At 38.9% G+C, this 27,803-nt stretch overlaps 1 protein-coding gene across 1 annotated transcript; it reads left to right on the top strand.

Moving 5' to 3' along the window:
• The first annotated feature begins 2,835 nt into the window (after positions 1 to 2,835).
• Positions 2,836 to 12,801, top strand: HDC (histidine decarboxylase). Its single transcript, XM_032194969.1, has 12 exons — positions 2,836 to 2,974; positions 4,427 to 4,599; positions 5,161 to 5,274; positions 6,366 to 6,488; positions 7,351 to 7,485; positions 8,458 to 8,601; positions 8,836 to 8,902; positions 9,155 to 9,317; positions 9,418 to 9,508; positions 10,687 to 10,785; positions 11,474 to 11,575; positions 11,884 to 12,801. The coding sequence occupies exons 1-12, from the start codon at positions 2,947 to 2,949 to the stop codon at positions 12,643 to 12,645; spliced, it is 2,001 nt and encodes a 666-aa protein (XP_032050860.1). The 5' UTR covers positions 2,836 to 2,946; the 3' UTR covers positions 12,646 to 12,801.
• The last annotated feature ends 15,002 nt before the right edge of the window (positions 12,802 to 27,803 follow it).

Here is a 27,803-nt window from a genome sequence, read left to right on the forward strand (position 1 = left end):
TGCTTTTATGGAATTGTTTATATAAACTTAAGCAAAAAGTCTAGTTTATCTATACTGTATACAGAAGAATTACCCTTAAAACTGTACTCTGGCCTACTTTTTCTATTTTACAATTAAATATCTTTTCCACATATATATAGTGTAGAATCGATTCCATTTCAATTGTTTTTATCTGCACTGGAAGGTCAAAACTGATGTGTGAGGCAGATGTGTCAGAAGAATATGAAAAAACAGTGTTAGGCTGAGAAAATCCCACAAAGGTAAGAGGGAAGAATGGACACAGAATCACATTATACAAAACAACATCAATCTTCCTCCTTCAAACTTGGATGTGAGCTTGTAGAATTGTTAGTTAGGAAAAAATCCTAATATTGATATAAAGTTGGCAAATATGATCCAAACTGGTAAAGTAGGACCTGAAAATAATCAAAAGATGATAGTAATGAAAATCTGTGGTGCTGATTTTTAGATTATTTTCCAAGTATACAGTAGTACTCAGTTTGTCCTAGAACTTGAAGCAAGCCTTCTGCAGTGACTAATTGGAAACTTAGTGTATTTTAGGGTTTTCTTAAAAATCATCCATTATGTCACTAGCAAAAGCAGGAAAAAAATAGTCAAGTTAAATGTGCTGGTTAGGCATTTCTCCAACTGAATTATTCTGTGATCGAAATAACATTTGTGTCTTCACATCCCGCAAACTTAACAACACTTTAATCTGTGTGAACTCTTAATAACGATAAGAACTTCAGCGTTAGACTGAGTGGTGATAGTGGTAATGGTCATGTCCAAATGGAGAATTTCCCACGGACCTTTGTAGCAAACAATGAAGAGAACCTTTTCTGTTCGTTCTGCTTCCTGTGAGCAAATATTCTATTCCTCATGGTCTGTAACAAAATCATTCCAAGCGCAGGGTAGCTAAAACAAAAATACATTTATCTCTAGTAATATTTACCCTACCTGTAATGCGTTATTACCTATTTTGTTCTATTTCCAAACAGGACCTGCTGTTTGTTCTCTTCTGTACAGAACGAAAGACCAACCTGGTCAAACTATCAGCTTTGAGCAAAAGACGTAAGATATATGTCATGTGGTATATTTATTGTGCAGTTCAGCTCTGAAAGCATTGTTGAAATTATTGCTTCTTATTTGCTGTTCCAAACTGAAATCAAAAATGTAATTAGCTGCCAGCTTTCTTTGAACAGGCATGCTTCCTATTTAAAATAATGTATTAGTTGCTTGTAATGAGCTATAGTCAGAGTTTTTGAGAACTGAGTTCTTTTTGACTTGGTCAGGCCAGCCCCTTCTCACTTTATTTGTTCCCGTCTGATAGCATTTACAGTAAAGTCAAGAGAGGTTCCTAAATTCATAATAAGTACTGGGGGAATCTTGTTAACTTTTTCTTGATGTTTCCAGGGAAATGTGAGATAAAGCAAATGAATATGCATATGATATGTTGCTGTGTGCTCTTCTTGCACTCTTCTTTCACTGCCTTTTTTATCAATTTATTTTTTTATTTCATATATTAATCTGTGTGTGTATCAGAGTATCTTTGTATCTCTGAAACAGTTCTTTCTCAAATATCTAATCGCAGCAGAAACTAGGAATGGTTTTCACACTGTTCTGTAGAAAGTACACTGTGGAGGAAACAGTAGCTACTTTATTAGAATAATGTAAGAGTTCCAAATGCATTGTAGTACACGAGGCAGAAAGTCAAAGCTTCTCTGACAGCCAGTTTCCTTTTGTATCATGAGAACAGAGAAACTGCTGCAATGTACCAGACTAAGGGGCTGCCTAGCCTGGTATCCTGTTCCAACAGTGGCCTGCTGTGAGCAGGAGCTCCAGGAATAGCAAAAATAAAGCAAGCATATGTTATCTTACGTAACAATTTCTATTTCTGGTGTTTGGTCCATTTAGACCATTAAGATCTTTAAGTTCTACTTCTCTTTTCTCCCAGGACTGCTTGGTATCAGTGTAGAGTGAGTTCCTTCTTATGAAGACGGCTAGTGCTCAACATTGAATAGTATCAAAAGTTGTGCTGCCAACACAGGTCAGGATGTGTTTTCAGTCCCTAAAACTGGAACAAGGGGGGACTCTGTGGCCATTCTTCCAAACTGAGAACAATCCAGGTGGAGGACTTGGAGGAATTCTGGAAATATAAGGTCATATCCCAGTGCTTATGCGTATCATATGTGAGAGAAGCAAGCACAATGTGCAAAGGTGATGTGTTTTCCCAGCTCAGCAGTCTAAGGTGATACCAGTGGAGGAGTGTAACTGTGCAGTATAACCTGGTCTGATCTGGAAGGACAGAATTTCCATAAAGAGCATCACTGCTTTGTATTGCAGCTCTGGAACTGGTAACAACTGTATTGCCTTTCCTTCCATCAATGAGGGACTGATGAATTGGGTAAAACTCATTTCTAGATCTTTATTTTTTAAAAGTCCCCACTTAGAACTGCAATGTCAAATTTGTTACATACTGATCCCTTTGTTACAATGACTACTGCTAGTAATTTCAGTGTGCAAAAGTAATACAGCTGCTTTTATTTGTTTTTGGAAACTCTTGAGCTTCCTCTCCCGTGAGTCCCATGATAATACGTCTTGTATTTATGATGGATTAATGTGAGACTCCTGAAAGGTCCTTTCAAGATGGGAAAGACAGCCTCATTTTGGGGCAGAGCAGAGGCAGCTCATCTCAGAGATGTACTGTCTTACACATCAAAAGAGCAGAGATGAGAACATACAAGAGACTAAAAGCCCTCAACTGGGAGGAGTTAGATAAACACTCACCAATAACCTGCCTACGTTAAACCTTTTCCAGAATGCCTGAGTCTGAGATAACAAGAGCTATAAAGCGTGAGCAGCTAGCAGGGCACCAGACTGATCTGTCCACAGCTCACTGAAGGGTTGCGGGCCAAGTCTGAAGAGGTGCTTTTAGAAGGAATCAGTATGGAGCCTGAGGAGTACAGACGGAGAGGTGAGTGGTCCTCTGCTCTTGGAAGTAGGTAGCGTTTGCCCATGGGGAAGAACTGTTGGAGGGCTGTGAATGGTACCTAGAAATGATGGTGGGCTCTGTACTTTTTAACGGCACATGTCCTTGAGGCTTTAGATCTGCTGGGGTTGAGACAATAATATATCCCTGGGCTGAGTTTGATTTAATGGAGTTAGACTAAGTGGATGAGTTAGGCTTTTTGATCTCTCATTTAAAATACTGTGGGAAAGCTCCAAAGCTGATGCTGAATAAACATGTGAAGGGGCTATGTACCATGTCTCTTTCCTGGCTGATACCATGAAACTTTACTGGTGCAATTCTGGAGACAGGGAGCAAACTTTGGTCCCATGGCTGGAGAAAATTGCCTATTAAGTGGAGATTAGGCGTGGAGCTGTGTAGTTGTTTTCAGAGGACGTAAAAGGAGTTACATCTTAATACCAGGGAAGAATGAGGCATTATGACAATTCTTGTGAATGCAATTTCACTTCATCTGTAGGTAAGAAAATCTCTATGACCCCAGTAATCAAACAGACTGTAACTGTACCCATGATCATATTTTAAAGATATATTTGAGCTGTTGAGTAATGATAATGAAGTAACCCCAGGAATCTGTTTTGTCCCTATGAAACCTACTCTAGAAGCTGCGTCAGGCAGGTAAGGTGTAAAGGTTGACTAACTTTTCCTAGGTCATCTCGTCACAGAGACGGAGATTAATTCAGGTCTCCTGATTGCTGCCCAGTCTCTTCTGTAGAAGGATGTTCACTGAATAATCAGAAACCTTCAGAAGGTCATACAGTTCCCATGTGTGTGGGGTGTTATGTGTGTGTTCCCAGATAAGCAGGAGCATTAATTTGTGAGACTGGTTCATGATACAGTGAATTGTGACTAGTGCTATGGAATATGGCTGTATTTTCTTAAATGAGCGAAGTGATGAGTTTATTCTCAGGGAATGCTGACAAGTATTATTTTCGCTGATGATTCATATAGCCTTAAGCTAAGACTCAGAGGACTAGTCTGAATCAAATGTTGAACAGAAATTCATATTTATTTTTTGTAAATTCTGTATCTATTTTAAAATTGTTAATGGATGTGGTAAAATGGACTTTTTAATTCGGACTTCTCTGTAGCTGCCAGCTAGCAACATGAGATTTACATGAATTTCTTGTATGTTCCTGCTCCATTCTGATGTTCAGGTATGATAAGAACTAGAAGCAATGAGACTGATTAGTGTCTCATTGCTTCTGAATCTCCTGAAGTATTTGTGCATAGGATAAGTGGGGCTATGGGCCATTTGGTGTTTTAGTTCCCATGGCTATCCTGGGATCAGTATTTCAAGCCCTGCCAAATGCTAATGATGGATTGCATGAAGTGCTAGTCGTGCTAATTGGTTTACCTGCAGTCTAAACTCAAAGCAAAGCATTGGTTTGCTTCTTCCAGGGAAAGAGATGGTGGATTACATTTGCCAGTACCTGAGCAATGTGAGAGAGAGACGGGTGATTCCTGATGTACAGCCAGGTTACATGAGAGCTCAGTTGCCGGATTCTGCACCGATGGACCCAGACAGCTGGGACAACATCTTTGGAGATATAGAGAAGATTATTATGCCTGGGGTAAGAAATAAATTACAATTGTGACAGGAAAAAGTCACTAATACCTGAGGTAAACATCCACATCTGGGAATGCACAAGTTCTGCTGAACGTTTGTTTAGATACATGCTTACATTAGTGTCCAGCATACAAGTTCCTTCAGGAGCGGAGGGCTATATAATTATGAATTGCTGTGTATAGCTAAAGACAAGCTAATGAAACGAGCAAGAGCAACTAACACAGTTGATTTGGGGATTCCCCATATATGGATAAGTCTTTCAGACTTCGTGCAATAATTTTCAAAAGACCATTCTTTCCTGTTCAAAATCTTTGTCTGCCTGTTAAATTCAGATAAATGCTTTTGCTATAATTTGGAATTTATCTAGTAACGACACAGTGTTATCATTTGCTACTGCTGCACTCCTGTTGATATTATCTCTGTAGCTTTCTGCTAGCTGTTCTAGAATTGCACATATTATGCTGCTGTGATCCTTTCCCATCACTTAAAACAGATGCTAATCACTACATCTTGTACAGAATTTTGCCACATTTTCAGACTTAACTTCCAGATAATTTTGTTCTAGGTTGTCCATTGGCAAAGTCCGCACATGCATGCCTACTTTCCAGCTCTTACTTCTTGGCCTTCACTCCTCGGAGATATGTTGGCTGATGCAATTAACTGCTTGGGATTCACATGGGTAAATTACTCTTATTTTATTTTGTTACTTTAGATATCCTTCTTCTGTGTATGTTATGGAGGAATAGGTCATAGTCATTCTTTCTAGTTCTGTGCATCAATACAACTTTTTACTGTAAACCACTGTATTGTAAGCTGTTTGCATAATTGAAGAATGTCACCTGTAAAAGTATATAAATCATGTCTATAAAACCAAACATTACCTAGTAATCAGAGTTGAATGAAGAAAATACACCGCTAGAAAGGTATGTTTTCTAATTATTTGCATATCCAAACAGTTGGTGTTGCTTCCTGATGGTTTGTTTACTCCCGGTGCTAAAAATGTTGCACAAGCACTGCAGGCAGTAGAGAAGCAAGCACCCGTGACTGCAAGTTAGGCTGGGCTTCATTTCATTTCTCCTGATCATTTGAGAGAACACATTTACTATTCTTCTTTTAAAATAGATTGTTTGGCAGCTTGTCTCAGAATGTCTGAGTATTTTGTGTCCTCCTGCCACTACCTAACGTTACTTGGCTATGACTCTACAGACCTCAGTGGGATTCTGAAGCCAATGTCTTCTCCATTGGTGAAGGTTCCCAAATCTTTAGATGTACGTCTCCATGTTAAGAAGCAGTAGAAACTTGTAAACCTATAAGAATTTGTTTACAGTCTCCACATACATGTATCTGATTAGCTCATTGCATATACAGGATAGGAAGCTGAAGAGAACATTTTAAGGAGGTTGGTGAGAGTCTCTGTATTTCATATTGCAAGAGAGCAACTGGTAATAAGAGAATGAGCAAGGTACCTAAACTGCAATCTCATCATCAATGTCTGTATTAGAGAACTCACCAAACATAATTTTTATTATAATAGTGTTGCACTCTGCCAGTTATGAACCATAGCCTTATAGGGTTAGCTGTTTATATATGTAATGCTACAAAGTTTGTAATCTGCACCTTTGTTGGGTCTAGGTGAGATTTCTCCCAAGGCAAACGAGTGTTAATAGCTATTAATTAAAATGTGATATGTGGCATGCTCTCAAAGGGTTAAACTCCTATTGTATTTGCTAGGTGAATTTAGAATATCGTTCTCTTTGTTTGATTTTCTAGGCCTCCAGTCCAGCCTGTACAGAACTGGAAATGAATGTGATGGATTGGTTGGCTAAAATGCTGGGCCTTCCAGATAAATTCCTGCACCACCATCCTGACAGTGTGGGTGGAGGAGTATTACAGGTAAGGCAGATCAGAGGTGACCTCATCAACATTTCTGTGATCACTGGAGTAAATCTCCCTATATAGGTGATCATTTTCCTTGGGGCAAAATCCGCAAGATTTGCCATATAAGTCTTTATGGGGACAAATCTAGTCTTGATGTTTCCTTCCCAGATTTTAGGATTAAATTTAGATGGTTATGGAATAGGAATTACTATAGCTTTTAGTCCTTATTGCATTATGGACTAGGAGCAGGTACTTCTGTGGACTTACTAAAGGATAAATGAGATAATCAGATCTGGTTTCTTCAGTCTGTTTCACATCACTAGAGTATCCACCAAAGTTATTCTTGCACAGTTAGAGTAAGGGAAGACTTGTCACTGTCTTGCCAGCAAATAAAGACTGCTGGCAGAAGCACATAAATTGTTTTTCCTTCTTCTGATGTTGACTTTGTGCTTCTGGGAGTTGCAAGATCCAAGGTCTGAACCTTCTTTCATACAGCCTAAGCAAGTATTCCCTGGAATTAATGCTAAGGCTCTGTGTTGTTATAAGGAGCTTTGCTCAGGTTTGTAGTTTTTGTGGTAGATAGTACATTTTATCTATAGAAGAACAGAAGTAATTTATTTACTCAGTCCTGCACTGCAGTCCTCTACACTAAAAATATACAAAAATTTAAAAACTTTTTGTGTTGCTGGCCCAGAGAGCTGTTCATTAGCTAGTGAGTTCCTATTCCATCTGAGAAAAGCAGATGTGGAAATTTAAAAATAAAAAAAAAAGGGTGGGGGGAGAGGTAGTTGAGAGCATTTCAGTGACTTCAGTAAACCCTTGACAAAACAGCAATAAAATACTGAAATGTTGCAGTAAATTAGCAATGTCTTTTCAGAGCACTGTGAGTGAATCAACGTTGGTTGCACTGCTGGCAGCAAGGAAAAACAAAATTCTGGAGATGAAGCTTTCTGAGCCAGACGCTGATGAGTCCTTGCTCAATTCTCGTCTCATCGCATATGCATCTGATCAAGTAGGTTACCAAAAAAAAAAACCAAAAAACCACAAACAAACAAACAACAAAACCAAACAAACCTCTTTTACTTTCATCTCACCCAGACCATACAGATGACAACGTGAACTTGCATTACTGTACCAAGAGAAACATACAAGTATGAACAAATCCCTCTAATGCTTTAACATTGTTTTCTGCAGATGGGGAAATGAAACTGGTGTGAGATGAGATTTTGCAGGGTCCTAGCAGTCCATAAGAGTCTTCTTTCCCGTTTCTCACAAATCCTTACTCCAGTAACGAAGTGTTGATCTTATGCTGCTACAGAGATTGTTTCTTAACAGCCTTCTTGGATTTGGAGACAGGCCCATTCAGATCCTCAGTGTTGCTCTTGATTGTTGTCTCTGCTCCAGGAGGCCTATCAACTTGTCCTTGGAGAAAATGCCTACACAGTGATGTGACTCTGCCTGCAAACCTGTTCTGTCCTTTGGCTCCTGAACTGAACAATCATACTCCCCTGTGAAAACAGCAGCAGGAGACATGCTCATGCTGGTTCTCCCTTCATATAACTAGAAAGGTTTTTGATTGTGAGGTGTTTAGGTCTATGCCAGCCCCAAACTAGGCACGCTTCAGGACTTTTTGTCTTCAGATAGTAAGGAGGGAACATGTTAAGGTTGCATCATTTCTAGAAAGTCCTTTAAGATCTGAGTTTTGATAAATGGCCCTCCAAACACAAGTATGCCTCATTAGATTTTTAGAGACCAGAACCCTAATAAACAGATCATACATGTTCCTTAAAATTACAATGTATTATTTCATTTTGTTATTGACAAGGAAGAAACTTTCAGACTTAGACTTAGATTAGTCTGAATTATAACAACAACTTTATCTATGCTTTTATTGTCTTTTAAAAAGCCATAATTTATCACAGTTTCTCAGCTTCAGAGCTTGCTTTCTTACTTTTTTTTTTTTTTTTTTTTTTTTTTAATAAAGGCACATTCTTCTGTAGAAAAGGCTGGCTTGATTTCTCTTGTGAAGATGAAATTTCTGCCTGTGGATGAGAACTTTTCCCTTAGAGGTGAAACTCTGAAAAAAGCCATTGCAGAAGACAGAAAGAAAGGCCTAGTGCCCATCTTTGTACGTTCAACTTTCTGTTTGGGAGTATTAATATTCTTAAATGTCATCATAAGAAATGTCTTAGATATAAGTGTACTGTGTTAAAATACTTCAGTTGAAGATGAAAATGTATATGAGAATTTTGCATTTTATTGAACTCTCATTTTTACTACATTAATAGCCTCCCCGGTTTTAAAATGCTGCATCCATTTATTTTTAAAAAAATGTCATCTGAACAGTTTTGTTCTCTTCTAGGTTTGTGCAACTTTGGGTACAACTGGTGTCTGTGCTTTTGACAATCTCTCAGAACTGGGCCCAATTTGTAAGTGTCCTTTTCCCCCTGATTTTAAACTATGATAGCACAGAGAAGATAGTATGGCAATTTTTCACGTGAGAACCAAGGAGGGTAGAAACACTAACACGCTGAGTTTTTCAAATGTGTTTCAAAGATGAGTGGAGTCAGTACAAGTCTCTGAAGTGATTTCTATAAGATTTAGATTCAGATGCTAAAATACATTCCATTCCACTCTGATTCATTAGATGCCTTACCTAAGAACGATTTGATTTCTATCAGGTGATGCTGAGGGACTCTGGCTTCACATTGATGCTGCATATGCAGGAACAGCATTTGTGTGTCCTGAATTTCGATTATTCTTGGATGGAATTGAGTACGCAGATTCCTTTACTTTTAACCCTTCAAAATGGATGATGGTTCATTTTGACTGCACTGGATTTTGGTGAGTAAAGACAACACCAGAAGGATAACATGCAAATTGTAAAGTCTTTCTTTGCATGTTTTTTTTTTTTGCTAAATACAGTTCATTCTACAATTGATAGGGTTAAAGATAAATACAAGTTACATCAAACCTTCAGTGTTAACCCTGTCTACCTCAGACATCCCAATTCAGGAGCTGCTGTTGATTTTATGGTAAGTTGTTATTTGAGTTGATACTTTAAATTGCCTATAAAATGTTTAAATGTAGACTGTCAAATTACTGTGGAGTTAGTTTTAGGTGGCCTTTCTACTTAACAGCATAAAAACAATCATTCTGAGGTCTTAATGTAGCTTAGGTATTAAAACTTTGAAGTGGTTATGATAATTGGTTGTAAAATTGTTTTCATTTATAGAGATTGAAGTATTCAAGATTTTTACACAGATGGGGATCTAACCTAGCCCTTTTTTTTTTTCTTTTGTTAGAAGAGATTTTTATGTGCATTGTATTGTTAAAATAATTCTTACTGATGACATTTTGGGTGGTTTTCTTGTGTCTTTGATATGTGATAAAATAGAGAAACAATTAAGCAATTGAAACACCATGCTCTGAAACAACAGTAACATGAATTACATTTTTCTTCAGATTTATGTATTGATAGGAGAGCTGAGGCATTTCAATTCATAACCATTTTATAGCAGATTTCAGTACAGTAAAACAAAAGAATTTTCAACTGCCAATTGTTTCAGCTATGATCTCAACCAAGCCCTGAAAAGATGATTGTTTTCTTGAAATCAATGATGCTTTTCACTAGAGGGAGTATGTGTAGAGAGGGAAAAAAAAAATCACCGAGTCCCTCTTGTGGTTGAATAGGATCCTGCATGTTACTGTGTAGCGCCTTATAAATGTACTCTTAAGGTTTGTCACTCTTCTCCATACAGTAGGTGTTATTTTCTCTGGAAAGGTTTACTCTTATATGAATTCTTGTTGGCTTGGGAAAATGTTCAGCATGGCACTTCAATGTTCAGATTGCAGGAACCAAAGTCAGCACTCAATCCTGAAGTGTTAATGGACACATCTTAAGTTGATAACGCTCTGTAAGTGCAAACAGGAGTTGTTATATGCTGGTAACTAACTAAAATCCTAAACAACACCCCTCTGTTCCCTGGAACAGACAAAATCTTGTTTTTGCAAATAATTGAGAAATATGTAGACATAGCATTTCCTTGATTGCTATTCGCTAGGCTTAGTTGGGTTTCAGTAACATGCAATTTGTTGTCTTGATGAAGATTTCTGACTTGAGTACAAGTCTGAAACAACAGACCTTGTAGTGTAAGGGTTCAGTCCTTTCTGTCGTTTTTGCCCTTATTGATATGCTGTTGTGTTTTCACAGCACTGGCAAATTCCATTGAGTCGTCGATTTCGTTCTTTGAAGCTGTGGTTTGTGATTCGTTCATTTGGGGTGAAAAAGCTTCAAGATCACATCCGGCATGTATGTACATTAACAGCGTGAGCATAAGTGTATTATGTTGATTTATCAGTAGTGGAGTTTATTAAATTCAGTCATGCAAAGTTGAGTAACAAACCCTCTGATGTACAAAGTTTGCCTGTGAACGCTAAACAAGTGCTGATTTTACTCTTTAACTAATTTGTAAAGATTGACTGTGTGGACAAAACATTTCCTGTACCCTTCTTGGAAGCAATAGGCAACGGAAAGCAACTTGATAAGTCAATACCTTCTGCACATCATTGAGTAAGTTTGTAGAGGCTTTCCTTGAGGTAAAGTGGCAGCTGTTTTGGAGGCAGGCTGTGAAGGATGGCTGAACCCATTGCAGTGAAACTTCATAGGCTTAAGTCTTTGGAGTGTGTGTATCATATTGTGGATCAACGGTTGCTGCAAAAGGAATTTAATCTGAGAAAAGTAACGCTCAGTCTTCAAATCTCAAATGTCCTATATGTAGCCCAGCTACTCTTGTACATTGTCAAGGGTTTGGACAAATAGACAGTCCTAAAAATTCTTAGCTTTGTTGTTGTTCTTAGCTTTGCTGCCACACATGGAAATGAATGGAGTGATCTGTTTTAATGAGGAGGGGTGTTTTTGTTTTTTTAACTACTTAGTTTAGTGTCTTACACTGTGTTTGTGACAAACCAATACATAACTATTTTTTTCTTAATTACAGGGTACTGAAACAGCCAAATTCTTTGAATCTTTGGTTGAAAGTGATCCACTCTTTGAAATTCCTGCCAAGAGACATCTTGGATTGGTTGTATTTCGTTTAAAGGTAAAAAAAAAAAATAATATATATATATATATATATATATATACACACACACACACACATATATATATATATATATATAAATATTTATTAATATATTAATATATATATATATTTTTTTTTCTTCACGTATTTTTAGACTATTTCCATGTGTTATTTGACTACAGATGATTTCTCCAGAGGCATTAAGGACTACAAATAAACTTTACCAATTCTTATATGAATGCTGGAATTCTTACAAAGATGTTTGGATGTCACTGGAAATTGTAACAGTTGTACATTTTTCTTTTCCCTATGCATATTTAAAACAGGGTCCCAACTGGCTGACAGAAAAACTCCTGAAAGACCTAAGCAGTTCTGGCAAGCTCTTCCTTGTTCCAGCAACCATTCGTGACAAGTTCATCATTCGCTTTACTGTAACATCTCAGTTCACAACTAGGGAAGATATTCTGCAAGACTGGAACATCATTCAACATACCGCAGCCCAAATCATTAGTCAGCATTACGGGTTACACCACATCAGTTCTGGTGATGAGGCAAGAATCCCTAATATGGTAATGGAGCATAATTCTGATGTTATCAGTAATGCTTCTCAGCTGTATGTAGAGGAAGAAAAATATAAAACTCCTTCCAGAAAAATAGTAGTTCAACCTAAGAAAGTAGCAGTGAGTTACAATACATGTGTGATCAGTCAGCAAGTGAAAGGTCAAGGGGACCCTCTAGATGACTGTTTTCCAGAAGATGCGCAAGATGTTACCAAACATAAGTTAACCTCTTTCTTATTCAGTTATTTATCTGTTCAAGGCAAGAAAAAGACAGCACGTTCCCTTAGCTGCAACAGTGTCCCGGTGACTGATCTTCTTGAACAATGTAACCCCAAAGCAGCAGCCACTGACAAGAAAGAGTCTCATGCAAATGCTAGAATCCTTTCCAGGCTACCTGAAGAGGTGATGATGCTCAAAAAAAGTGCCTTCAAAAAATTAATTAAGTTCTACAGTGTCCCAAACTTTCCAGAGTGTAGCATCCAGTGTGGCCTTCAGCTGCCTTGTTGTCCTCTGCAAGCCATTGTTTAACAAGTAAAAGATTGGTGCTTAAGAGCTCCCCAGGTAGAAGGAGAACCAAAGTTTGCTTATTCATATGCAATACTACGTGTTATTTTGTTCAATATGTAAGCAGTGGTAATGACCACCAAGAAAATTCTTGTGCTTTTACTGGAGTAAAACCTTGTGTATTTATAGATTAAAATGTCAAATAAATCTTGTAGACATGTAACATTAAACTCTCTGGTTTGTAGACTATAGTAAAGAAAACACAAAATTCTGCTTTGTAAATTGTCCTTTACCAGGACTGAGAGCTGGTAAGCTAGAAACATTTTGACAGTGTATGTTGGCCTCAACAGGGTGTTAACAATTTAGTTCTCCTTGCACCATTGATTATTTTTTTAATGCATTAACTTGAACTCTGTAGGCTGCTGTGAGGATGTGTGTGTGCAGACAATGCCAACATCACTTCTGAATTGTGTAAAGAAGAGGATGTAACCTTTCTGAGAGATTTTACTCTACTAGAGCAATTTTCAGCTTTTGAGTTTAAAAACAGAGCAGCCCTGCCATTCCATCTGTGCTAATCAGTTAACAATGCATGTGAGGCTTTATGTAAACATGTTTCAAGAAAACAAGAATGGAATTGCCCTAAAACTGTGTTTGTGTCCATCTGATTAACTCTGAATTGTCCTAGTGCAGTCCATTTGAGAAACTAATTCAGGAAGGGGAGCACCTGCTTATATGTTTTTCCTAGTGTGAGTGTGTAACAGTCAATTGAGACTGAAGTACAGAAGTGGATAGGTCAGCAAAGTCACTTTTGTGAAGAGTGGAGATGTGGAGGATGGAAGGACCCTCAGAGCAGGCAGCTTAGAAAATATAAAACTCAAGAGGAAGGGAGCACAAAAATGGTAGCTAAGAAATGCAAAGGAGAGGAAAAGCCAGGCATGTGTAGTTGGAAAAGTTCTGCTTTATTAAGTCAATCTCATATTCATGTTTATTTCAAATACTGATATTTGCTAATATTTATAAATGAGATTTCTCAACACAGTTAGAATAACAGATCCTTCAAAACTTGATTATTATAAAACACGTATTTTTTGACATGCTCACAATTTGAAGTTACTTTTTTTTTTTTTTTTTACTGAGTTATAAATGTCCTGAGTCATTTGTACTTAAAGATTGTCTTTGTCATCCAGAAAATACAGGCGATCTTTAATGATTGCTGGATTGAAACCCTCCTTCACTAGTCCTGCCTTATTCACTAGTTTCTGCAAGTTCAATGGCACTCTGCAAAACAAAATTACACTTCTACTTACCAACATCATTATATAATATGGAATTAGATTAAATTTTCTAGGTATAAAGAGAATCATATTAAAAAAAATAAATATACATGTAGAAATTGAAGCCTTACTAACCTTATGCAAAAAGGGAGCTTTCTGTTCCACTGCCTAGCCTAGGATGCTTGCTCAGAGATCTCCCTCACATGTCATGATCCAACAAAATCAAAATTACCACAAGTATCTGGTTTAAACCATGTTTTGCCTGTAAAATGTTTTCACGTGTGATTTCATCTATTGCCAATTAAAAGCAATTTGAACTACTGATGGAAGGTAATAAGGTTGTCATCCAAAGGGATGAGGTGGGCACAGAGATACATAGCTGGGCCAGCAGTGTCTCCAGCGATAACAGGGAGTAGACATCTGGTGATTGTACTGGTATAAATAGCAAAGCACCTCAGCTCAACTCCTGTGCCTTGTATGCGATCTGACAAGCACAAACACGGCTCCAATTATTCGTCAAGCCTCCCGGCCCCGCGCTGAGGGGAGGGCAGAAGGGCGCCAAACCGCGCCGGGCGCTGAGGAGAGGGCGGCCCAACGGCCGCGCCCCCCTCATGCCGCGCCTCCTGGCGGCCGTCGGTCCTCTCTCGGTCCCCGTGTGAGGCCGGGCGGGGCGTCTGTCCTCATCGAGGGGGCTCCCTCAGCTCTGGGTGCCGCCTGCCTCAAGGCACAGCCCGGCAGCCTGTCCCCGTCGCACTGTGGTACCAGCAGGTGCTGACTGACCTGCACCGTCAGTCCTTCTCCTCAGGCTTCAGTGCCCTCGGATGAGGCTGGCATCTTCCCTTGCGAGTGAGACCGGTGCTGGTTCTGACGGCGGAATGCAGCCTGAGGGGGCTCAGACCAGCTGGAGCTTCAGCCTCTAGCCATCAGGGACACAGGCAGCCAAGCCTAGTCAGGGGTCCCAGCGAGAGAAATTCAGGATGAGGCAGACAAGCGGTGAGCTGCCTTGGAGAGCGGGTACCTCACGCTCCCTGCCTCTCAGGATGTACCAGCCCTCGTGCTCTTCCTCACTGGGGAGTAAATAGACAAAATAGGAGCTGAATCGGCTGAAAATGTGGGGGGTGATTTGTTTTATGTATTTTTTTTTTATTGTGTTGAAACAAATAAAAATGTTTATACATGTTTTAGATGCACAAAAGGGATTTACAGCTCCAGTCTTTCAGTCTTGCTCCTGCCCAAGGCTTGGAGAGACACTGGTTACTCTGACAGCCCTGAAGCAAGATTTTTGCCCTTCTGACAAGCCTGCAACCACTGCTTTTCTCAGTGAAGTTTAAGCAACTGTTGCTGTGAAGAAAGATTAATTCCTTCCTTCCTTCACCACCAAGTTTATTGCCTTCGCAGTCACAGTTTTCTGCTTTTCTGTGTAAAATCTGGTACTTCTTTACCCACAAGGCAGTAAATACGTCAGCATTACTAGGCACTATACTTCTTCAGTTCCTGTTATTTTCTCTGTTTACCAAGCCCTAGCTACATATGCTTATACTGTTCCTTCTGTTACTTTTGATTTAATGCTAAGATTTGTTTTGCTCTCTAAAATTATGAGGCAAAGTCCTCTTAGGAATGAGTCTGTGCTGCACACACTGGGATGATCTGGTTTTTTTTCAGCAATCCCAAGGGGTTGAGGTGTGTTAGTCCACTGTTAGATACAGTTTTGTGTGTTCAAGTATTTCTTATTAGCATAGCAATTTTAATAGGTAATTAACTGCTATTTCATATGTCATTTGAGGCTAATATATCATGAAATGTGCCACACACATGACATGGGTTTTAAGTGTTTGGTGTTTTCCTGGTTTTTAAATATTTTTTGTGGGGGAATTGCTGTTCCAGGAATCTTAGTTTACCAGTCCAAGTATCAGTTTAGATACTGTTAGCCTAAAGACAAGAAGTGCTTTTTTGTTGACTTGTTTGCTAGTTTCATAGGTCAGGAAACCCTATTTAATAACCTCCCCACCCTTTTTTTTTTTCCAATTAGCTACTGCAAATCTAGACTTATTCTAGAAAGCTGACAGAGTCTCCTGTGACTAGTTAACACGTGTTTAGTGTTACAAGAAGCATGTGTGCCTGAGGCTGTGCCAGAAAGTGGTCAAGGGCCTCACCCACTGCAGGCAGTCAGCGGTGCTGGCTGTGCTGCCTGTTGCCCCTGGGTCAGGCGCTGCAGAAGGCCTCTTGGCAGTGTTTGATGCTGCCCAGGCACCTCTGCAGAGACCCCTCAGTTAGTCTGTGTGGAGACAACAGGCTGCTTGCAGCTGATCACTGCAGCTTCAATGGGTGCTCTGTTAATGAGTTTTTGATTTCCCGTGTATGCTTCCCTCTGCAGTCTTGTTCTTTCCAGCTTTCATTCTTCTAATGTTTTGTGGAAGCCCTTGAAACACAGATATCCTTTCACAATATCTCCATGACGGCTGATTTTCATGGAACTTTCTTTTCTCTGCAACAATAGCCTCTATGGAATGGCATTTCAAGGTGCCAGCATAATTCAAAAGGAAATGTATTTCTTGTTATATAGTTATAATATTGTTCCAACATTATGAGTCTAATTAATCTACTTTTACCTAAATCTACCTAATCTACCTAATCTACTTTTGTTTTCAGCATAACATCCACTTACACTGGTGAATGTAGGTGTCCAGAGGTAGCAGATTAAAAAGGCAGGATGGCAGATTACTACCTATTGGTAAGTTGCTGTTTTTAATAAAAATAATAATAATGCTTAGTGATTACCAATGTTAGAGGACACTGGCTCGATTGTTTCCTTTGAAGTTACTGTCAAAATGCTCATCATCTTCGCTGAGGGTAATCATGTATCAGAACTTCTAAGGAGAAGATTATTCTATTTTCTATTGGATAGGTGGTTATTCTTGATGAGGTATGATTTTTTTGACTAGGAAGATATGAAATTGTTTTTCCTTCCAAGTACACGGGTGTTACATCTTTGGTATGTATTATTGTGATATAAGATAGGGGGTGACTTTACAGGGCTACAGATATTTTGGAATAAATCTTTGTTTAGAAATTAATGTTCTGAAATAAGTATATCTCGATGGAAAGTTGTTCTGGAATAGTTTTTTAGAAAGTAATTTCGGAGTAAATGTAAGAAATAAGCTGGGAAAGCCACAAACGTCAGCTGATCGCTTGCATTCAATTATTTAAAAATATACTAAGGTAGAGAAATAGATTGTTGATAAGTTTAAATATTAAGTTTCCTAGAATGAATCACAGAATCACAGAATTTTCTAGGTTGGAAGAGACCTCAAGGTCATCGAGTCCAACCTCCAACCTAACGCTAACAGCCCTCCACTAAACCATATCCCTAAGCTCTACATCTAAGCGAATGGCTGCAGAAATTAAGGGCTTTGAAGTTAAGAGCAGTGAATAATCTTTCATACAAAGTTTTCATGCTAGATTAATAAAAATTACACCTCTGCAGGTGACATACACAGTTAATGAAATATGAGAAAATAATTTTATATTGTTCATAAAGAATGTGCAAATATTTCAAAATGGAGGTTCCAAAATAATAATTTTATGAAGTATTACTAACCTGTTCCATTTCTTAGTGTCTGAACTTAATCTTGAGCTGGGTTCTTCCTTCTAGCCTCTGTCAATGACACACAAGCATACTGGAAGGGTTAGCCACTTAGTATTTTGGGGTGTACAAAGATCTTTGCTTATGTGGTGCTTTCTCCTGCTACTGTCGCAAGCAGTTTGTAGGTTCCCTTTGACTTTAACTATCAAACCTTAATTGCTCAACAGTTGATTATCCTCAGCTTTAGAAAATAGAAATGATATGTTTATTAGTAGAAAACATAGCTCAAGGAATTAGTTCATTACTCTCCTAATTTCTCAGTTTCTGTGCTCTACTCTCGTATTTGTTTTTTTAATACCTCTGTATTCAGTTCTTTGTACAGGGTTTGTTGATACAGTGCTTGTTTGCACTATCCATAGAACACTAAGGGAAAAAAAAGAAAGAAACAACAACAACAACAATAAACCGTAGAGAATGCTACAGAGGTCCTGGGACTTGGGAAAGAGACTTCCACTCTGCAGGTTCAGGAACTCGTGGCTTTGGCGGGTTAGGCAGCAGGCAGGGGTATCTTGGTTTTGTCCACAAGATGTCACCAGATGGTAAAAAGTAGCTGGAACACTGTATTAAATTGGGATTCAAGATCACTGCCCTGCTAATTAAGGGACAGGAATCATGGGAAAGCCCAGCACGCTGTATGCACCAGGCTGCAGCTTTCCTTTATTTATTTATTTATTTATTTATTTATTTATTTATTTATTTATTTGGAGATGGGTTCGGAGTGGAAAACTTGTGGTTTGAGTGAGTCCGTGTAATAGGATAGCTGGGGTTTGTTCTTTTGTCTGCTTCACCTGACCCTCCCAATGGGATATTTTTCAGGACTGCTAAGCTGAAATCTATCTCAGTTTCCAAAATGCCTACCTGATACATGTTCAAATTCTCAGTTGCTTTTAAGGGTTTATTTGCAGTATTAGCTCAGTGTTTCTTTGAGGCTGCAATTAGATGAGACAGCTTGACCTGATCTAATTCATTGGTGCGGCTAAAAGGGGTGATTCTGTTTCCCTCTCATCCTTATGTGGCCTTCTACCTCTCCCTCCCTTATTGCAGTTCCAGTGCTCTTCTGACCCTTCAGTAACCAATTCAGCTCAGTAAACCAGCAGAATATATTTTGCTGGGTGAGTTCCCTGCTGACTCACAGAGTAGAATTGGCTCATCAAGGGTCATATTAGTACTAGGAACAATGAAAAGGAGGTAACGAGGAGACGATAAGCGGCAGCTTGATCTCCTTCCCTACATGCAGTGTCTCAAATTCTCCTTCTGTTCCCTTCCCTCTTCTATATGAGTTGCAAGGTGCAACTGATCCTATTAACCAGGAAAAAAAAATAAATAAATGCAACAACCAAGCTCATAGTATATGGAGAGATAAATCAGCGAACTTATCCATGGCAAAGTTCGAGCCATTCCGTTTTTGGACTCGCAGCCTGGCAGAAGTTCAGGAGATGAGGGTCAGTGAAATACATGCGCTGGCACCGCTTAAACTGTGCTAACATCAGCAGTTTATTGGTATTTTTCCAGATCTTTCCCCACTTCTGATGGATGATGCTTACAAATTTGTAATGCATCAGGATTTCTAGTAGATCAGCTAGGTGAGCTGAGTTGCTGGTCAGCACTGCAGCTAATTTGGTGCCTCTGTTCACTGAAATACTTTGCAATCACCAGTTTCCAAAAAGCTTTTCCAAGTGAGTGTATGTTGCAGGGTACCTTTGCTTTGTTGCACTGTCCCAAGTTTTTTTATGTTCCTTTGTGTTAACAAAATTACTATTAAAAGGTAAAGAAGGTGCAACCTGGCTGTGAATAAACATGGAATGACTCATTAGACAAAACCATATAGAGTGTCCAGATTTATGTGCCACACATAGATTTCTAACAGTATAAGCACAGCAGCTCTTGTTGGAGATGATCCTGCAGCAAAGCCAGAAGGCTTGTAGCACACATGTAGCACTCATGGCAGGCTATGAGTATCTGTCTTCCCAGAGGCCTGCATGGAACACTGGAGCAGGAAGTGGAAGAAGAGAAAGGAACCTTTCATATGTTTTACCTAGGTATATTGGATCTAAAAACTCTTAATGAAACTTTATCATTTCAAGAAATAGTCATTTCGCAACTAAGAACTTGTTTTGGTAAGAAACTTTCCACCAAATCTTCTTACAGTGCCATGTTTACTTCTAAGCTATGAACTATTTACTGAACAGAGAACTATTTTCTGTTGAGATACCAGCTCACACACAGCTCTCTGCTCAGTTACAGCTGGCTGAAGGTGAAGCTCTCTGATTCATAGTGCAACTCATCTTTCTGTTGTAGATGTGTTAAAAGCAACTGGTATGAAATTCTAGGAATCAAATTGTAATGTTCTACGATGACATGTGAGAGATTCCTGGCACTGGATGGTAGCTGAATTCTTGGTACTGAGCCCATCCTTATCCTCCCTGGACAGAGATGGTTAGAATTCAGCAGAGCAGATGTGCTCTTTAAGATCAGGGAAGGGAGCTGTCAAAGCTCAGGAATTATCTTGTCTCCTAATACAGAAACCCCAAAGGGAGTCTTGCTCAATGCTCTTTTGTGGAGTTGAGGAAACGTTTCCATCCCATAAATAGATTTAGGATTCTCTTAGTTCATTACAGATGCAAAGCCAAGCTCCTTCGAGAGCTCAGTCAGCAGAAATTGGTTCAGAGTTCAGATAGTGATGTTAGTAGGGGTATACGAGTGATGGTGTGCACGCTACCTGCTCCCTCCTCTTTGCTGCTGAGAGCTTATCAGCTGTCAAAAACTGAAGTGGGCAAGAGGAGATGAAAGGGTAAGGATTAAGCAGATAACTTAGCTGAGCCTTGTCCTCAGAAGAATTTAAAATTACCCCTTTTCAACAAATTTTGCCTTTACTTTTTTTTTTTTTTTCTTTTATGATAGAAGGGTAGATAGCAGCCATGTGTCCAAATCCAGTGTTGTTTTTGAACCACAAAATTTAGGCTTGAATCAGATTCAGTGCATAAATCATAATGAATTTATGAAATCACTATTCAAGATTATACTTGACAGACTTTTAAGGGGCATTACAGTTTGAGCATTAGTCACGGCTGCTGCCAAAAAAGAGCATTGAGTGATGGAATATACTTATCAAAGAAATGTGTTTTCTTTGAAAAGGGATGGGGTGAAAAGAAGCTTTATTCTCACAGCCTTAGTTACTGAGCTATGGCAAACTGAACAGATGAGATCCATGGTCTTGTTTAGTCCGGGGATTCTTCAGCCTCTTTCACAGGAATAAACTGCATGCATACACTATAACATAATGCTTGAGTCAGTACACATCTGTCAAAGAGAATATTTAAAGCTCAAAAAAATGCTGAGGTTCTGTGGCTTAATAAAGCACTCTCTTTTGTCAGAGAGTCTCTTCAAGGCATTCTCTGTTTCAGTGTGGAAAGGTGAAGAGGAGGAAAGATGTTTTTTGTAGCAGTCTTCCTAAAATAAATAGAAGTCTAACAACTTTGATGCATGAAGCTGTTCTCTCCTTGAAGCTTCAGATGGATGAGGTTGCTGGAGGGCTGATGCTTTCTGACTGATCCAAGAAATAAAACAGGTGGAGCAAACGCTAGGTATTGACACAAAAACCATGCAAACCTTCTTTGCATTAAGAGGCCAAGTAGTTTACTTGCAGTTGCCACTCACACAGTGGTTGAAGGAACCAGAATTTTTGAAATTGTTATTCAGAGGTACAATGTGACATGGCTACAATTTTAACTCCACGGGGAGGGAAAAGAAAACTGGCTGCAGTTGTTATTTTAGGGGCATTGCGAAGTTCTACTAGTAATTTCTATAAATATTCTTCAAGACAAAATGTAAAGCAGTCTTGAAACTTTACATGCTAATGCAACACAGGGTATGTCAAAGACCATATGACTGAGATTAATGAGATTTCAAATGTTGTAGAGCCATGTGGTTCAATTGGCAGCCTGGACAGAAAGTATTGTCACAGTACTGATCCTAGAACATGTTGGCAGATTGTGTTACTGTATTCATGGCAATAGTGGTCTGAACGAAATCTATCTGACCAAGCGATGTGCCTTTTGCTGCATGAACCTTCTGCATTTTTCAGTAGTCAGCACTGCAATATCTCTGGAAATGACAGAGAGTAAAATGTCATGGATTATGATCGCTAAATCCCTTGCCTTCATAGAACTTTCTTTAGCACTGTCACCTTCCTATAATAGAAACGTGACCTCTAAAATTAAAACAGATATTTACATATGTATATTTGTACTCATGTTTACGTGCACATACAGTGTAGTTAGTCAGAATGTGCATTTCTGTAGGCTCTACTAGGAAACTAATCGAACTAGTAAGGCAATCATTTCTGTGATGTATCACAACTTGTGAGTAGCTGGTAGGACAGTAGAAAGTCCTATCTTGAACTCAGCTGGATTCAGTGAACAAGGACTATTTTATTTGCTCAAATTTCAAAACTTCTTTTGGACTAGCTCTAAGCCAAAAATTTGTCTAATGATTATCTCACCCGAACTCTGTCATTGTTTGCTATTTAATTGCAACTTCTATCTCCTTGTTGGCTGGTGTCCTGCCCTTCACATAGATGTGCCTCTACTACCTCTGCTGTTTCCTTTGTGAAGTTGCTGGGCTTTGTTCTGGGTGTTTCTTCACAGCCCTCCAGTATTACAGTACTATCTTGTTTCCCCTAAAAAAGAGTTAAATGATTTCCTAAAGTATCAGACATGATTGAGATTTAGTGCAATATGTATTTATATTGATATGTTCTTCTGATGCACATATGTTGATATGCATTTTGATTGTATATGTGATTTAATAGTATTTTGGAATGCAACTTGAGGCATTTTAACACAAAGAAATACAAGGAGCAATGTTTGCATAAATAGAAAAATACACTAAGAACTGAATCATGCCAGTGTGCTAGGAATCTTAGAAAAGCGTGATTTATTACTACCTAAATTTCTAACATGAAACATCTACATAGTGCACTCATTTTCAAGCAAGAGATTTTTTCCCCCTTTTGATATCTTAAAGATAATGAAATTTTCAGTCTTGCTGCCTAAGAACTTAAGGTTATATGACTATTTGAGTGTGTGCATAGGGTTTGGGTGTACACATAGAATTATTTCAGTTGGAAGGAACCATTAAAAACTAAATACTCAACCCCCTGCTATTGGCAGGGACAATTTTCACTAGATCAGGTTGCTCAAAACCCTATCCAATCTGGCCTTGAACACTTCCAGGGGATGAAGTACCAAAGCTTCTCTGGACATACTGTTACAGTGTCTCACCATCCTCTGAGTGAAGAATTTCTTCCTTATATCTAATCTGATTTAGACTCTTTTGGTTTAAAACCATTACTCCTTGTCTTATTGCCCTAGTAAAAAGTCGTCTCCATCCTTCTTATAAGCTCCCTTTGAGTATTGAAAGGCTGCAATAAGGTGTCCCTGGAGCCTTCTCTTCCCCAGGCTAAACCACCCCAGCTCTCAGCATTTCTTTGTAGACCAGGTGCTCCTCTGATAATTTTTGTGACCCTCTTCTGGACCCACTCTAACAGGTCCCTGTCTTTCTTGTGCTGGGTGCCTCAGAGCTGAAGGCAGTGCTCCAGGTGGGGGTCTCACCAGGGCAGAGTAGAAGGGGAAAAATCACCTCCCTTGACCTGCTGGTCATGCTGCTTTTTATGCAGCCCAGGATTTGATTGGTTTTCTGGTCTGCAAGCATGTACTGCTGGCTCATGTCCAGCTTCTCATCCACCAGTGCCCTCAAGTCCTTCTCTACATGGCTGCTCTCAATCTGTTCATCCCCGAGTCTGTGCTGCTATTTGGGATTGCCCCAGCACAGGTGCAGGACCTTGTACTTGGCCTCGCTGAACTTGAGGAGGTTCACGTGGGCCCACTTCTCAAGCCTGAGCAGGTGCCTCTGGATGGCCTCCCTTCCTCCTCTTGTATCCAACACACCATTCAGTTTGGTGTCTCTCGCAAACTTGCTGAGGGTGCACTCAATTCCAACACTTGTTTCACTAAAAAAAAAAAAAAAAAAAAAAAAAAAAAAAAAAAAAACCACCACAAAACTAGAGGATTTGCCCTTTAGTAACTATAAGCAATAAAATAGGCAGAAGTCATGTGAAGTTTCTCATCAAGTTTAAAGATTAAATTGGTGTGGGTAAAGCTGGGAGAAAGAATTTCCTACCATTTTACATATGACAAACGTAGCTTGTTTGGTCAGGTAAGAGATTAAATCTTATTATATCTTTCTATCGCATGTGAAGAATGATAGAACAAGATTTTATGTTATTTAATTACACACAATGAGATTTCCTTCAAAGGATTTTTAATGTAGTACATTGATTTTCATCTTTTATTACAGGTCACAAGTTAAAGTGAAATATATTAAGTTGTTTTAATAATGTCTAACAATATTTCAACTGTTTTTAGACTTCTTTCTTAGAATTGACAACTATATTATGAGCTTAAAAGGGAAAAAATAATATGTAGTTTAAATATTTTCAGATGCAACTGTTCTTCCTAATTCTAGCAATCCAGATTTCTGAACTTCTGGAATTTTGAAACTTGCTTTCTAAGAAGCATGTTGGATTCTTCTGTGTTGTTCCTGTTAGCTAACAGATAAGATTTGCAGTGCCAAATTCTCTTCTTGTGGTCATATTCTGCTGGAATTTAGTAAGCAGTATCCTTGACAAGGCACAAGGAACTGAAATCTCTCACAATTTTATTGTTGAATAGAGATATCATAAGTTACAACTATTGAATATATGCAAATGTGGAGACCAGCTCAGACCAGACTTCCTCTACAAAAACATTGTAATCAGTTATAGAGCAGAAATACTGGTAAGACAGGATAAGCTGTTTTTTAACCTTAAAAATCATGTCCCTCAAGTGCTTCAGGCACGTTGCTATACCACTTTACAACTCCAGACAACAACAGATGCTCTGAAAGGTGGGATGTCAATTCCTGACCAGATGGAAATTCACATTTAAACAGTTGTAGTACCTCTTGATACTTTTGTTTTTCTAATAGATATATATTAGGGGGGGGGAAAAAAAAAAAAAGATACATGAGTCTGAGACCAGATACTATACTAAAAGGTAGCTAAGCTTACATTGATCTTTGTTAACACTAGTGTTTGGGACAGAATATTGCTGCTAATTGGAACCACATTGCTTTAAACGGATTGCATAGTTGTCAGAATGATATGGTTGTATATAAGCTTGCAAGGCACTTTGTCATTCAAAACTGATGGATAGAATATTACCCCAAAAAATCATACAGCCCTATAATGAACTTTTTGATCCAAAGAGCTCAGCACTTGCTTAGTAAACCATATGTCCAATTAAACCCTGAAAGAACACAAAAATAAATGCAGATAAACCCAGACTCATGCAATATTGAGAGATTCTAGAATTTCATTTGGGTAACAGAATCACAGAATCACAGAATTTTCTAGGTTGGAAGAGACCTCAAGGTCATCGAGTCCAACCTCCAACCTAACGCTAACAGCCCTCCACTAAACCATATCCCTAAGCTCTACATCTAAACGTCTTTTGAAGACTTCCAGGGATGGTGACTCCACCACTTCCCTGGGCAGCCTGTTCCAGTGAAACAAATGACTTGCCCAAATTTAAGTAACTTTCTGGTATTTGAATGAATGAAATCAGCTTTATTTACATTTGAGTAATTGTTACTGTCGTTCTCCGTGACTTATGTCACTGTTAAAACTTACATTGTTGAATAAAGCCCTTCTTGTGGAGGAGGAGCAGGAAGATAAAAAGAGCTACCTAGCGTAGAAAAATAAGAGGACTCTCATGTTGATGCAAAAGAGTGACACTTCTCAAACACCACGAATGTGAACCATATGAAGCCTATATTGGGTAGTCCTTACCCATAAGAGGAGGTGTGCAGAGAAATGTGAGGGGCTACTTTAAGGAGACATCTTGGACTTTTTTTGAGTGACACAGTAGGTGGTCAAGTGATGAAAGAAGCATAAGGATACCACTAGGTTGCATTTTAGATGAGTGGTGCATTGCAATTGTTACAAATATCAAGGCCCAAGCGAGGGCAACCTGGGGGTCAAATGACCGTCCCTCAGCGAAGGCTGGAAGGAAAATGCTAATGAAGCATGAATAAAGGTTTCAACGTCAGACAAAATATATGCCAGTTAGGAGAAGGAAAGGTTACCTGCTTTGACTGTACTCCAGTGAAGATTGGCTTATGGCCAGAAGGAAATATACCTAAGACAGGAAGAAACATCCTTTTGAGATATGGGAAAGAATGTTTTCACTGAAAACATGTGAGCAGAAAAAATGCAGTCCAGCAGGAAAATAAATGACAAGGCACTCAGCGCAAAGCCCATGGTAATGATGGTGGCAACAATTTTAGGGACCCTATATAGTATCAAATATATGTAGTAAGTAGGAAAAGAAGTATTGTGCAGAGTCAGAAAAACTATGTAAACTGAGTTGAGAAAGAATGATCCAAAGGTCCAAAACTAGCTGATAAGTTGAGAAGGACAGGAAAAGAAGCAAGACCTTTGGATTTAGACTCAAGCCAATGATTAATTCTTTTAGAAGGTCAATGTGAGTAGAGTGACCTTAGAAAAATCAACTGAATCAAACAAAAAGCATATGAGTAGAACTAAAATAAATTTTTAAATATATTATTATTAAATACGTGGCAAAAAAAGGTAACTAGAAAGTAAGTAGCATCAAGAAAAATCCCTTTTGAAACTAAGAAGAATAAGTTTTTTGATACAAGGAAACATTCAATACAAAGAGATATAGTTTTAAGGCAACTGTATTACACCTGAGTCTTAACAAACAAAGATGTGAAAAAGTTCTGCTGTCATTTGAAACAGGACAAAACATGTCTGATATTGTAACAGCTAAAATAATTAACTTTTCTCCCAAAAGTATGTAAATTCATGATGAGAGAAACTGTACTGTCCTATTTCTCCTGGGAAGCTGCAGTGTTTATCTGTGCCAGAAAGGCAAACTGTTGATTTATTAATTACCCAGTAGAGTAAAACTTGCTTACTCTTGTATCTAAGGCGTGTTAACACTGTAGTTGTTTTGCTCTGTGCTACGACTGTATTTTTAATATACATTAGTAGTACTGATGTTTACCTTCTCCCTGCTATAGATATGTCTGCTGAGTTCATTAGCACTGCTTGTGGTCTCACGTATATATAGAAGTGATGCTAAATATCATGTCTATTCACGGTCATGCCCTGAAGCACTAGCACTGAAAAACAAAGCATTAACTGAAAGAGGATTGAGTAAAGTTGAATAAATGGCACAGCATTGGTGATAAAGGCAGAAGCAAAAATAATAGGGTTAAAAGAAAGATCTAGACCTCTACTATTTTAAACAAAAATATCTCAGATAGAACTATTTTTTCCTATGCTGTCTTTTACTTTTGTAAGGCAAAATTAAAAGTGAACTTATGTGCAAAGTTGAGAAAATGCAGAACTACGTGTATTAGGTAATTATTACCAATGTTTCTATTACCAGGTAAGAGTAGAGCTGGTAGCAAGCACGTTTCTTATTGCAGAAGTATTTTAGAAGATATGGCTCTTTCTGGTAATACTATCACTGAGTGATTTTGCTTGGGAAAAAGAAGGCTACCAGGAGCTAAGCATTTCAGGCTTTCATTTCAAGATGAATTTTGTATCACAATATTCACTTGAAGAAGCCAGAATTAGAAATTGGTTGGGATTTTATTGAAACACCCCTTCAAATTATTATTTTTTGGAGAATCACAAAATCTTTAGATTGTTGTTTAAAACTTTGATTTGTTAAGCAATGAATTACTGGTTTGTTTTGTAAAATTGAATCCCTGTTGTCTGCAGCAGGTTTAATGAAGAACACATTTGATGACTAGAAGCAGCTATGATGGACCTCAGCGCGCTTCTTAGAGAAGAGCTTTAAATCTCGCTGCTGGAGAGTCACTCGCAGAGGTGGGACCGAGGTATGTCGAAAGCAGCTGTCAGCCGGCTTTGAGGATTGCCTCATCTGGGCAGACCACGTCCACGTCTCCCTGGGCCGGCTTTCGGGCCCGAGGGCTCCTGCAGTTCCCTGTTCCCCCCCTGCACCCCCTGCTCCTGATCTCCCCGCTCCCGGGCAGCGCGGGCTCGGCCCTAAGGGCGCGCCCTCGGGGCAGGCCATATATGGCAGGGGGCGTGTCCGGGGGCGTGTCCCGGCGCAGTAAAAGCGCGGGCAGGGCGGTGCGGCACGGCGCGGAGCTGGGCAGCCCCCGGAGAG

Source organism: Aythya fuligula, chromosome 11 (genome assembly GCF_009819795.1).
Source record: "Aythya fuligula isolate bAytFul2 chromosome 11, bAytFul2.pri, whole genome shotgun sequence".
In the NCBI taxonomy this organism is placed as follows: domain Eukaryota; kingdom Metazoa; phylum Chordata; class Aves; order Anseriformes; family Anatidae; genus Aythya; species Aythya fuligula.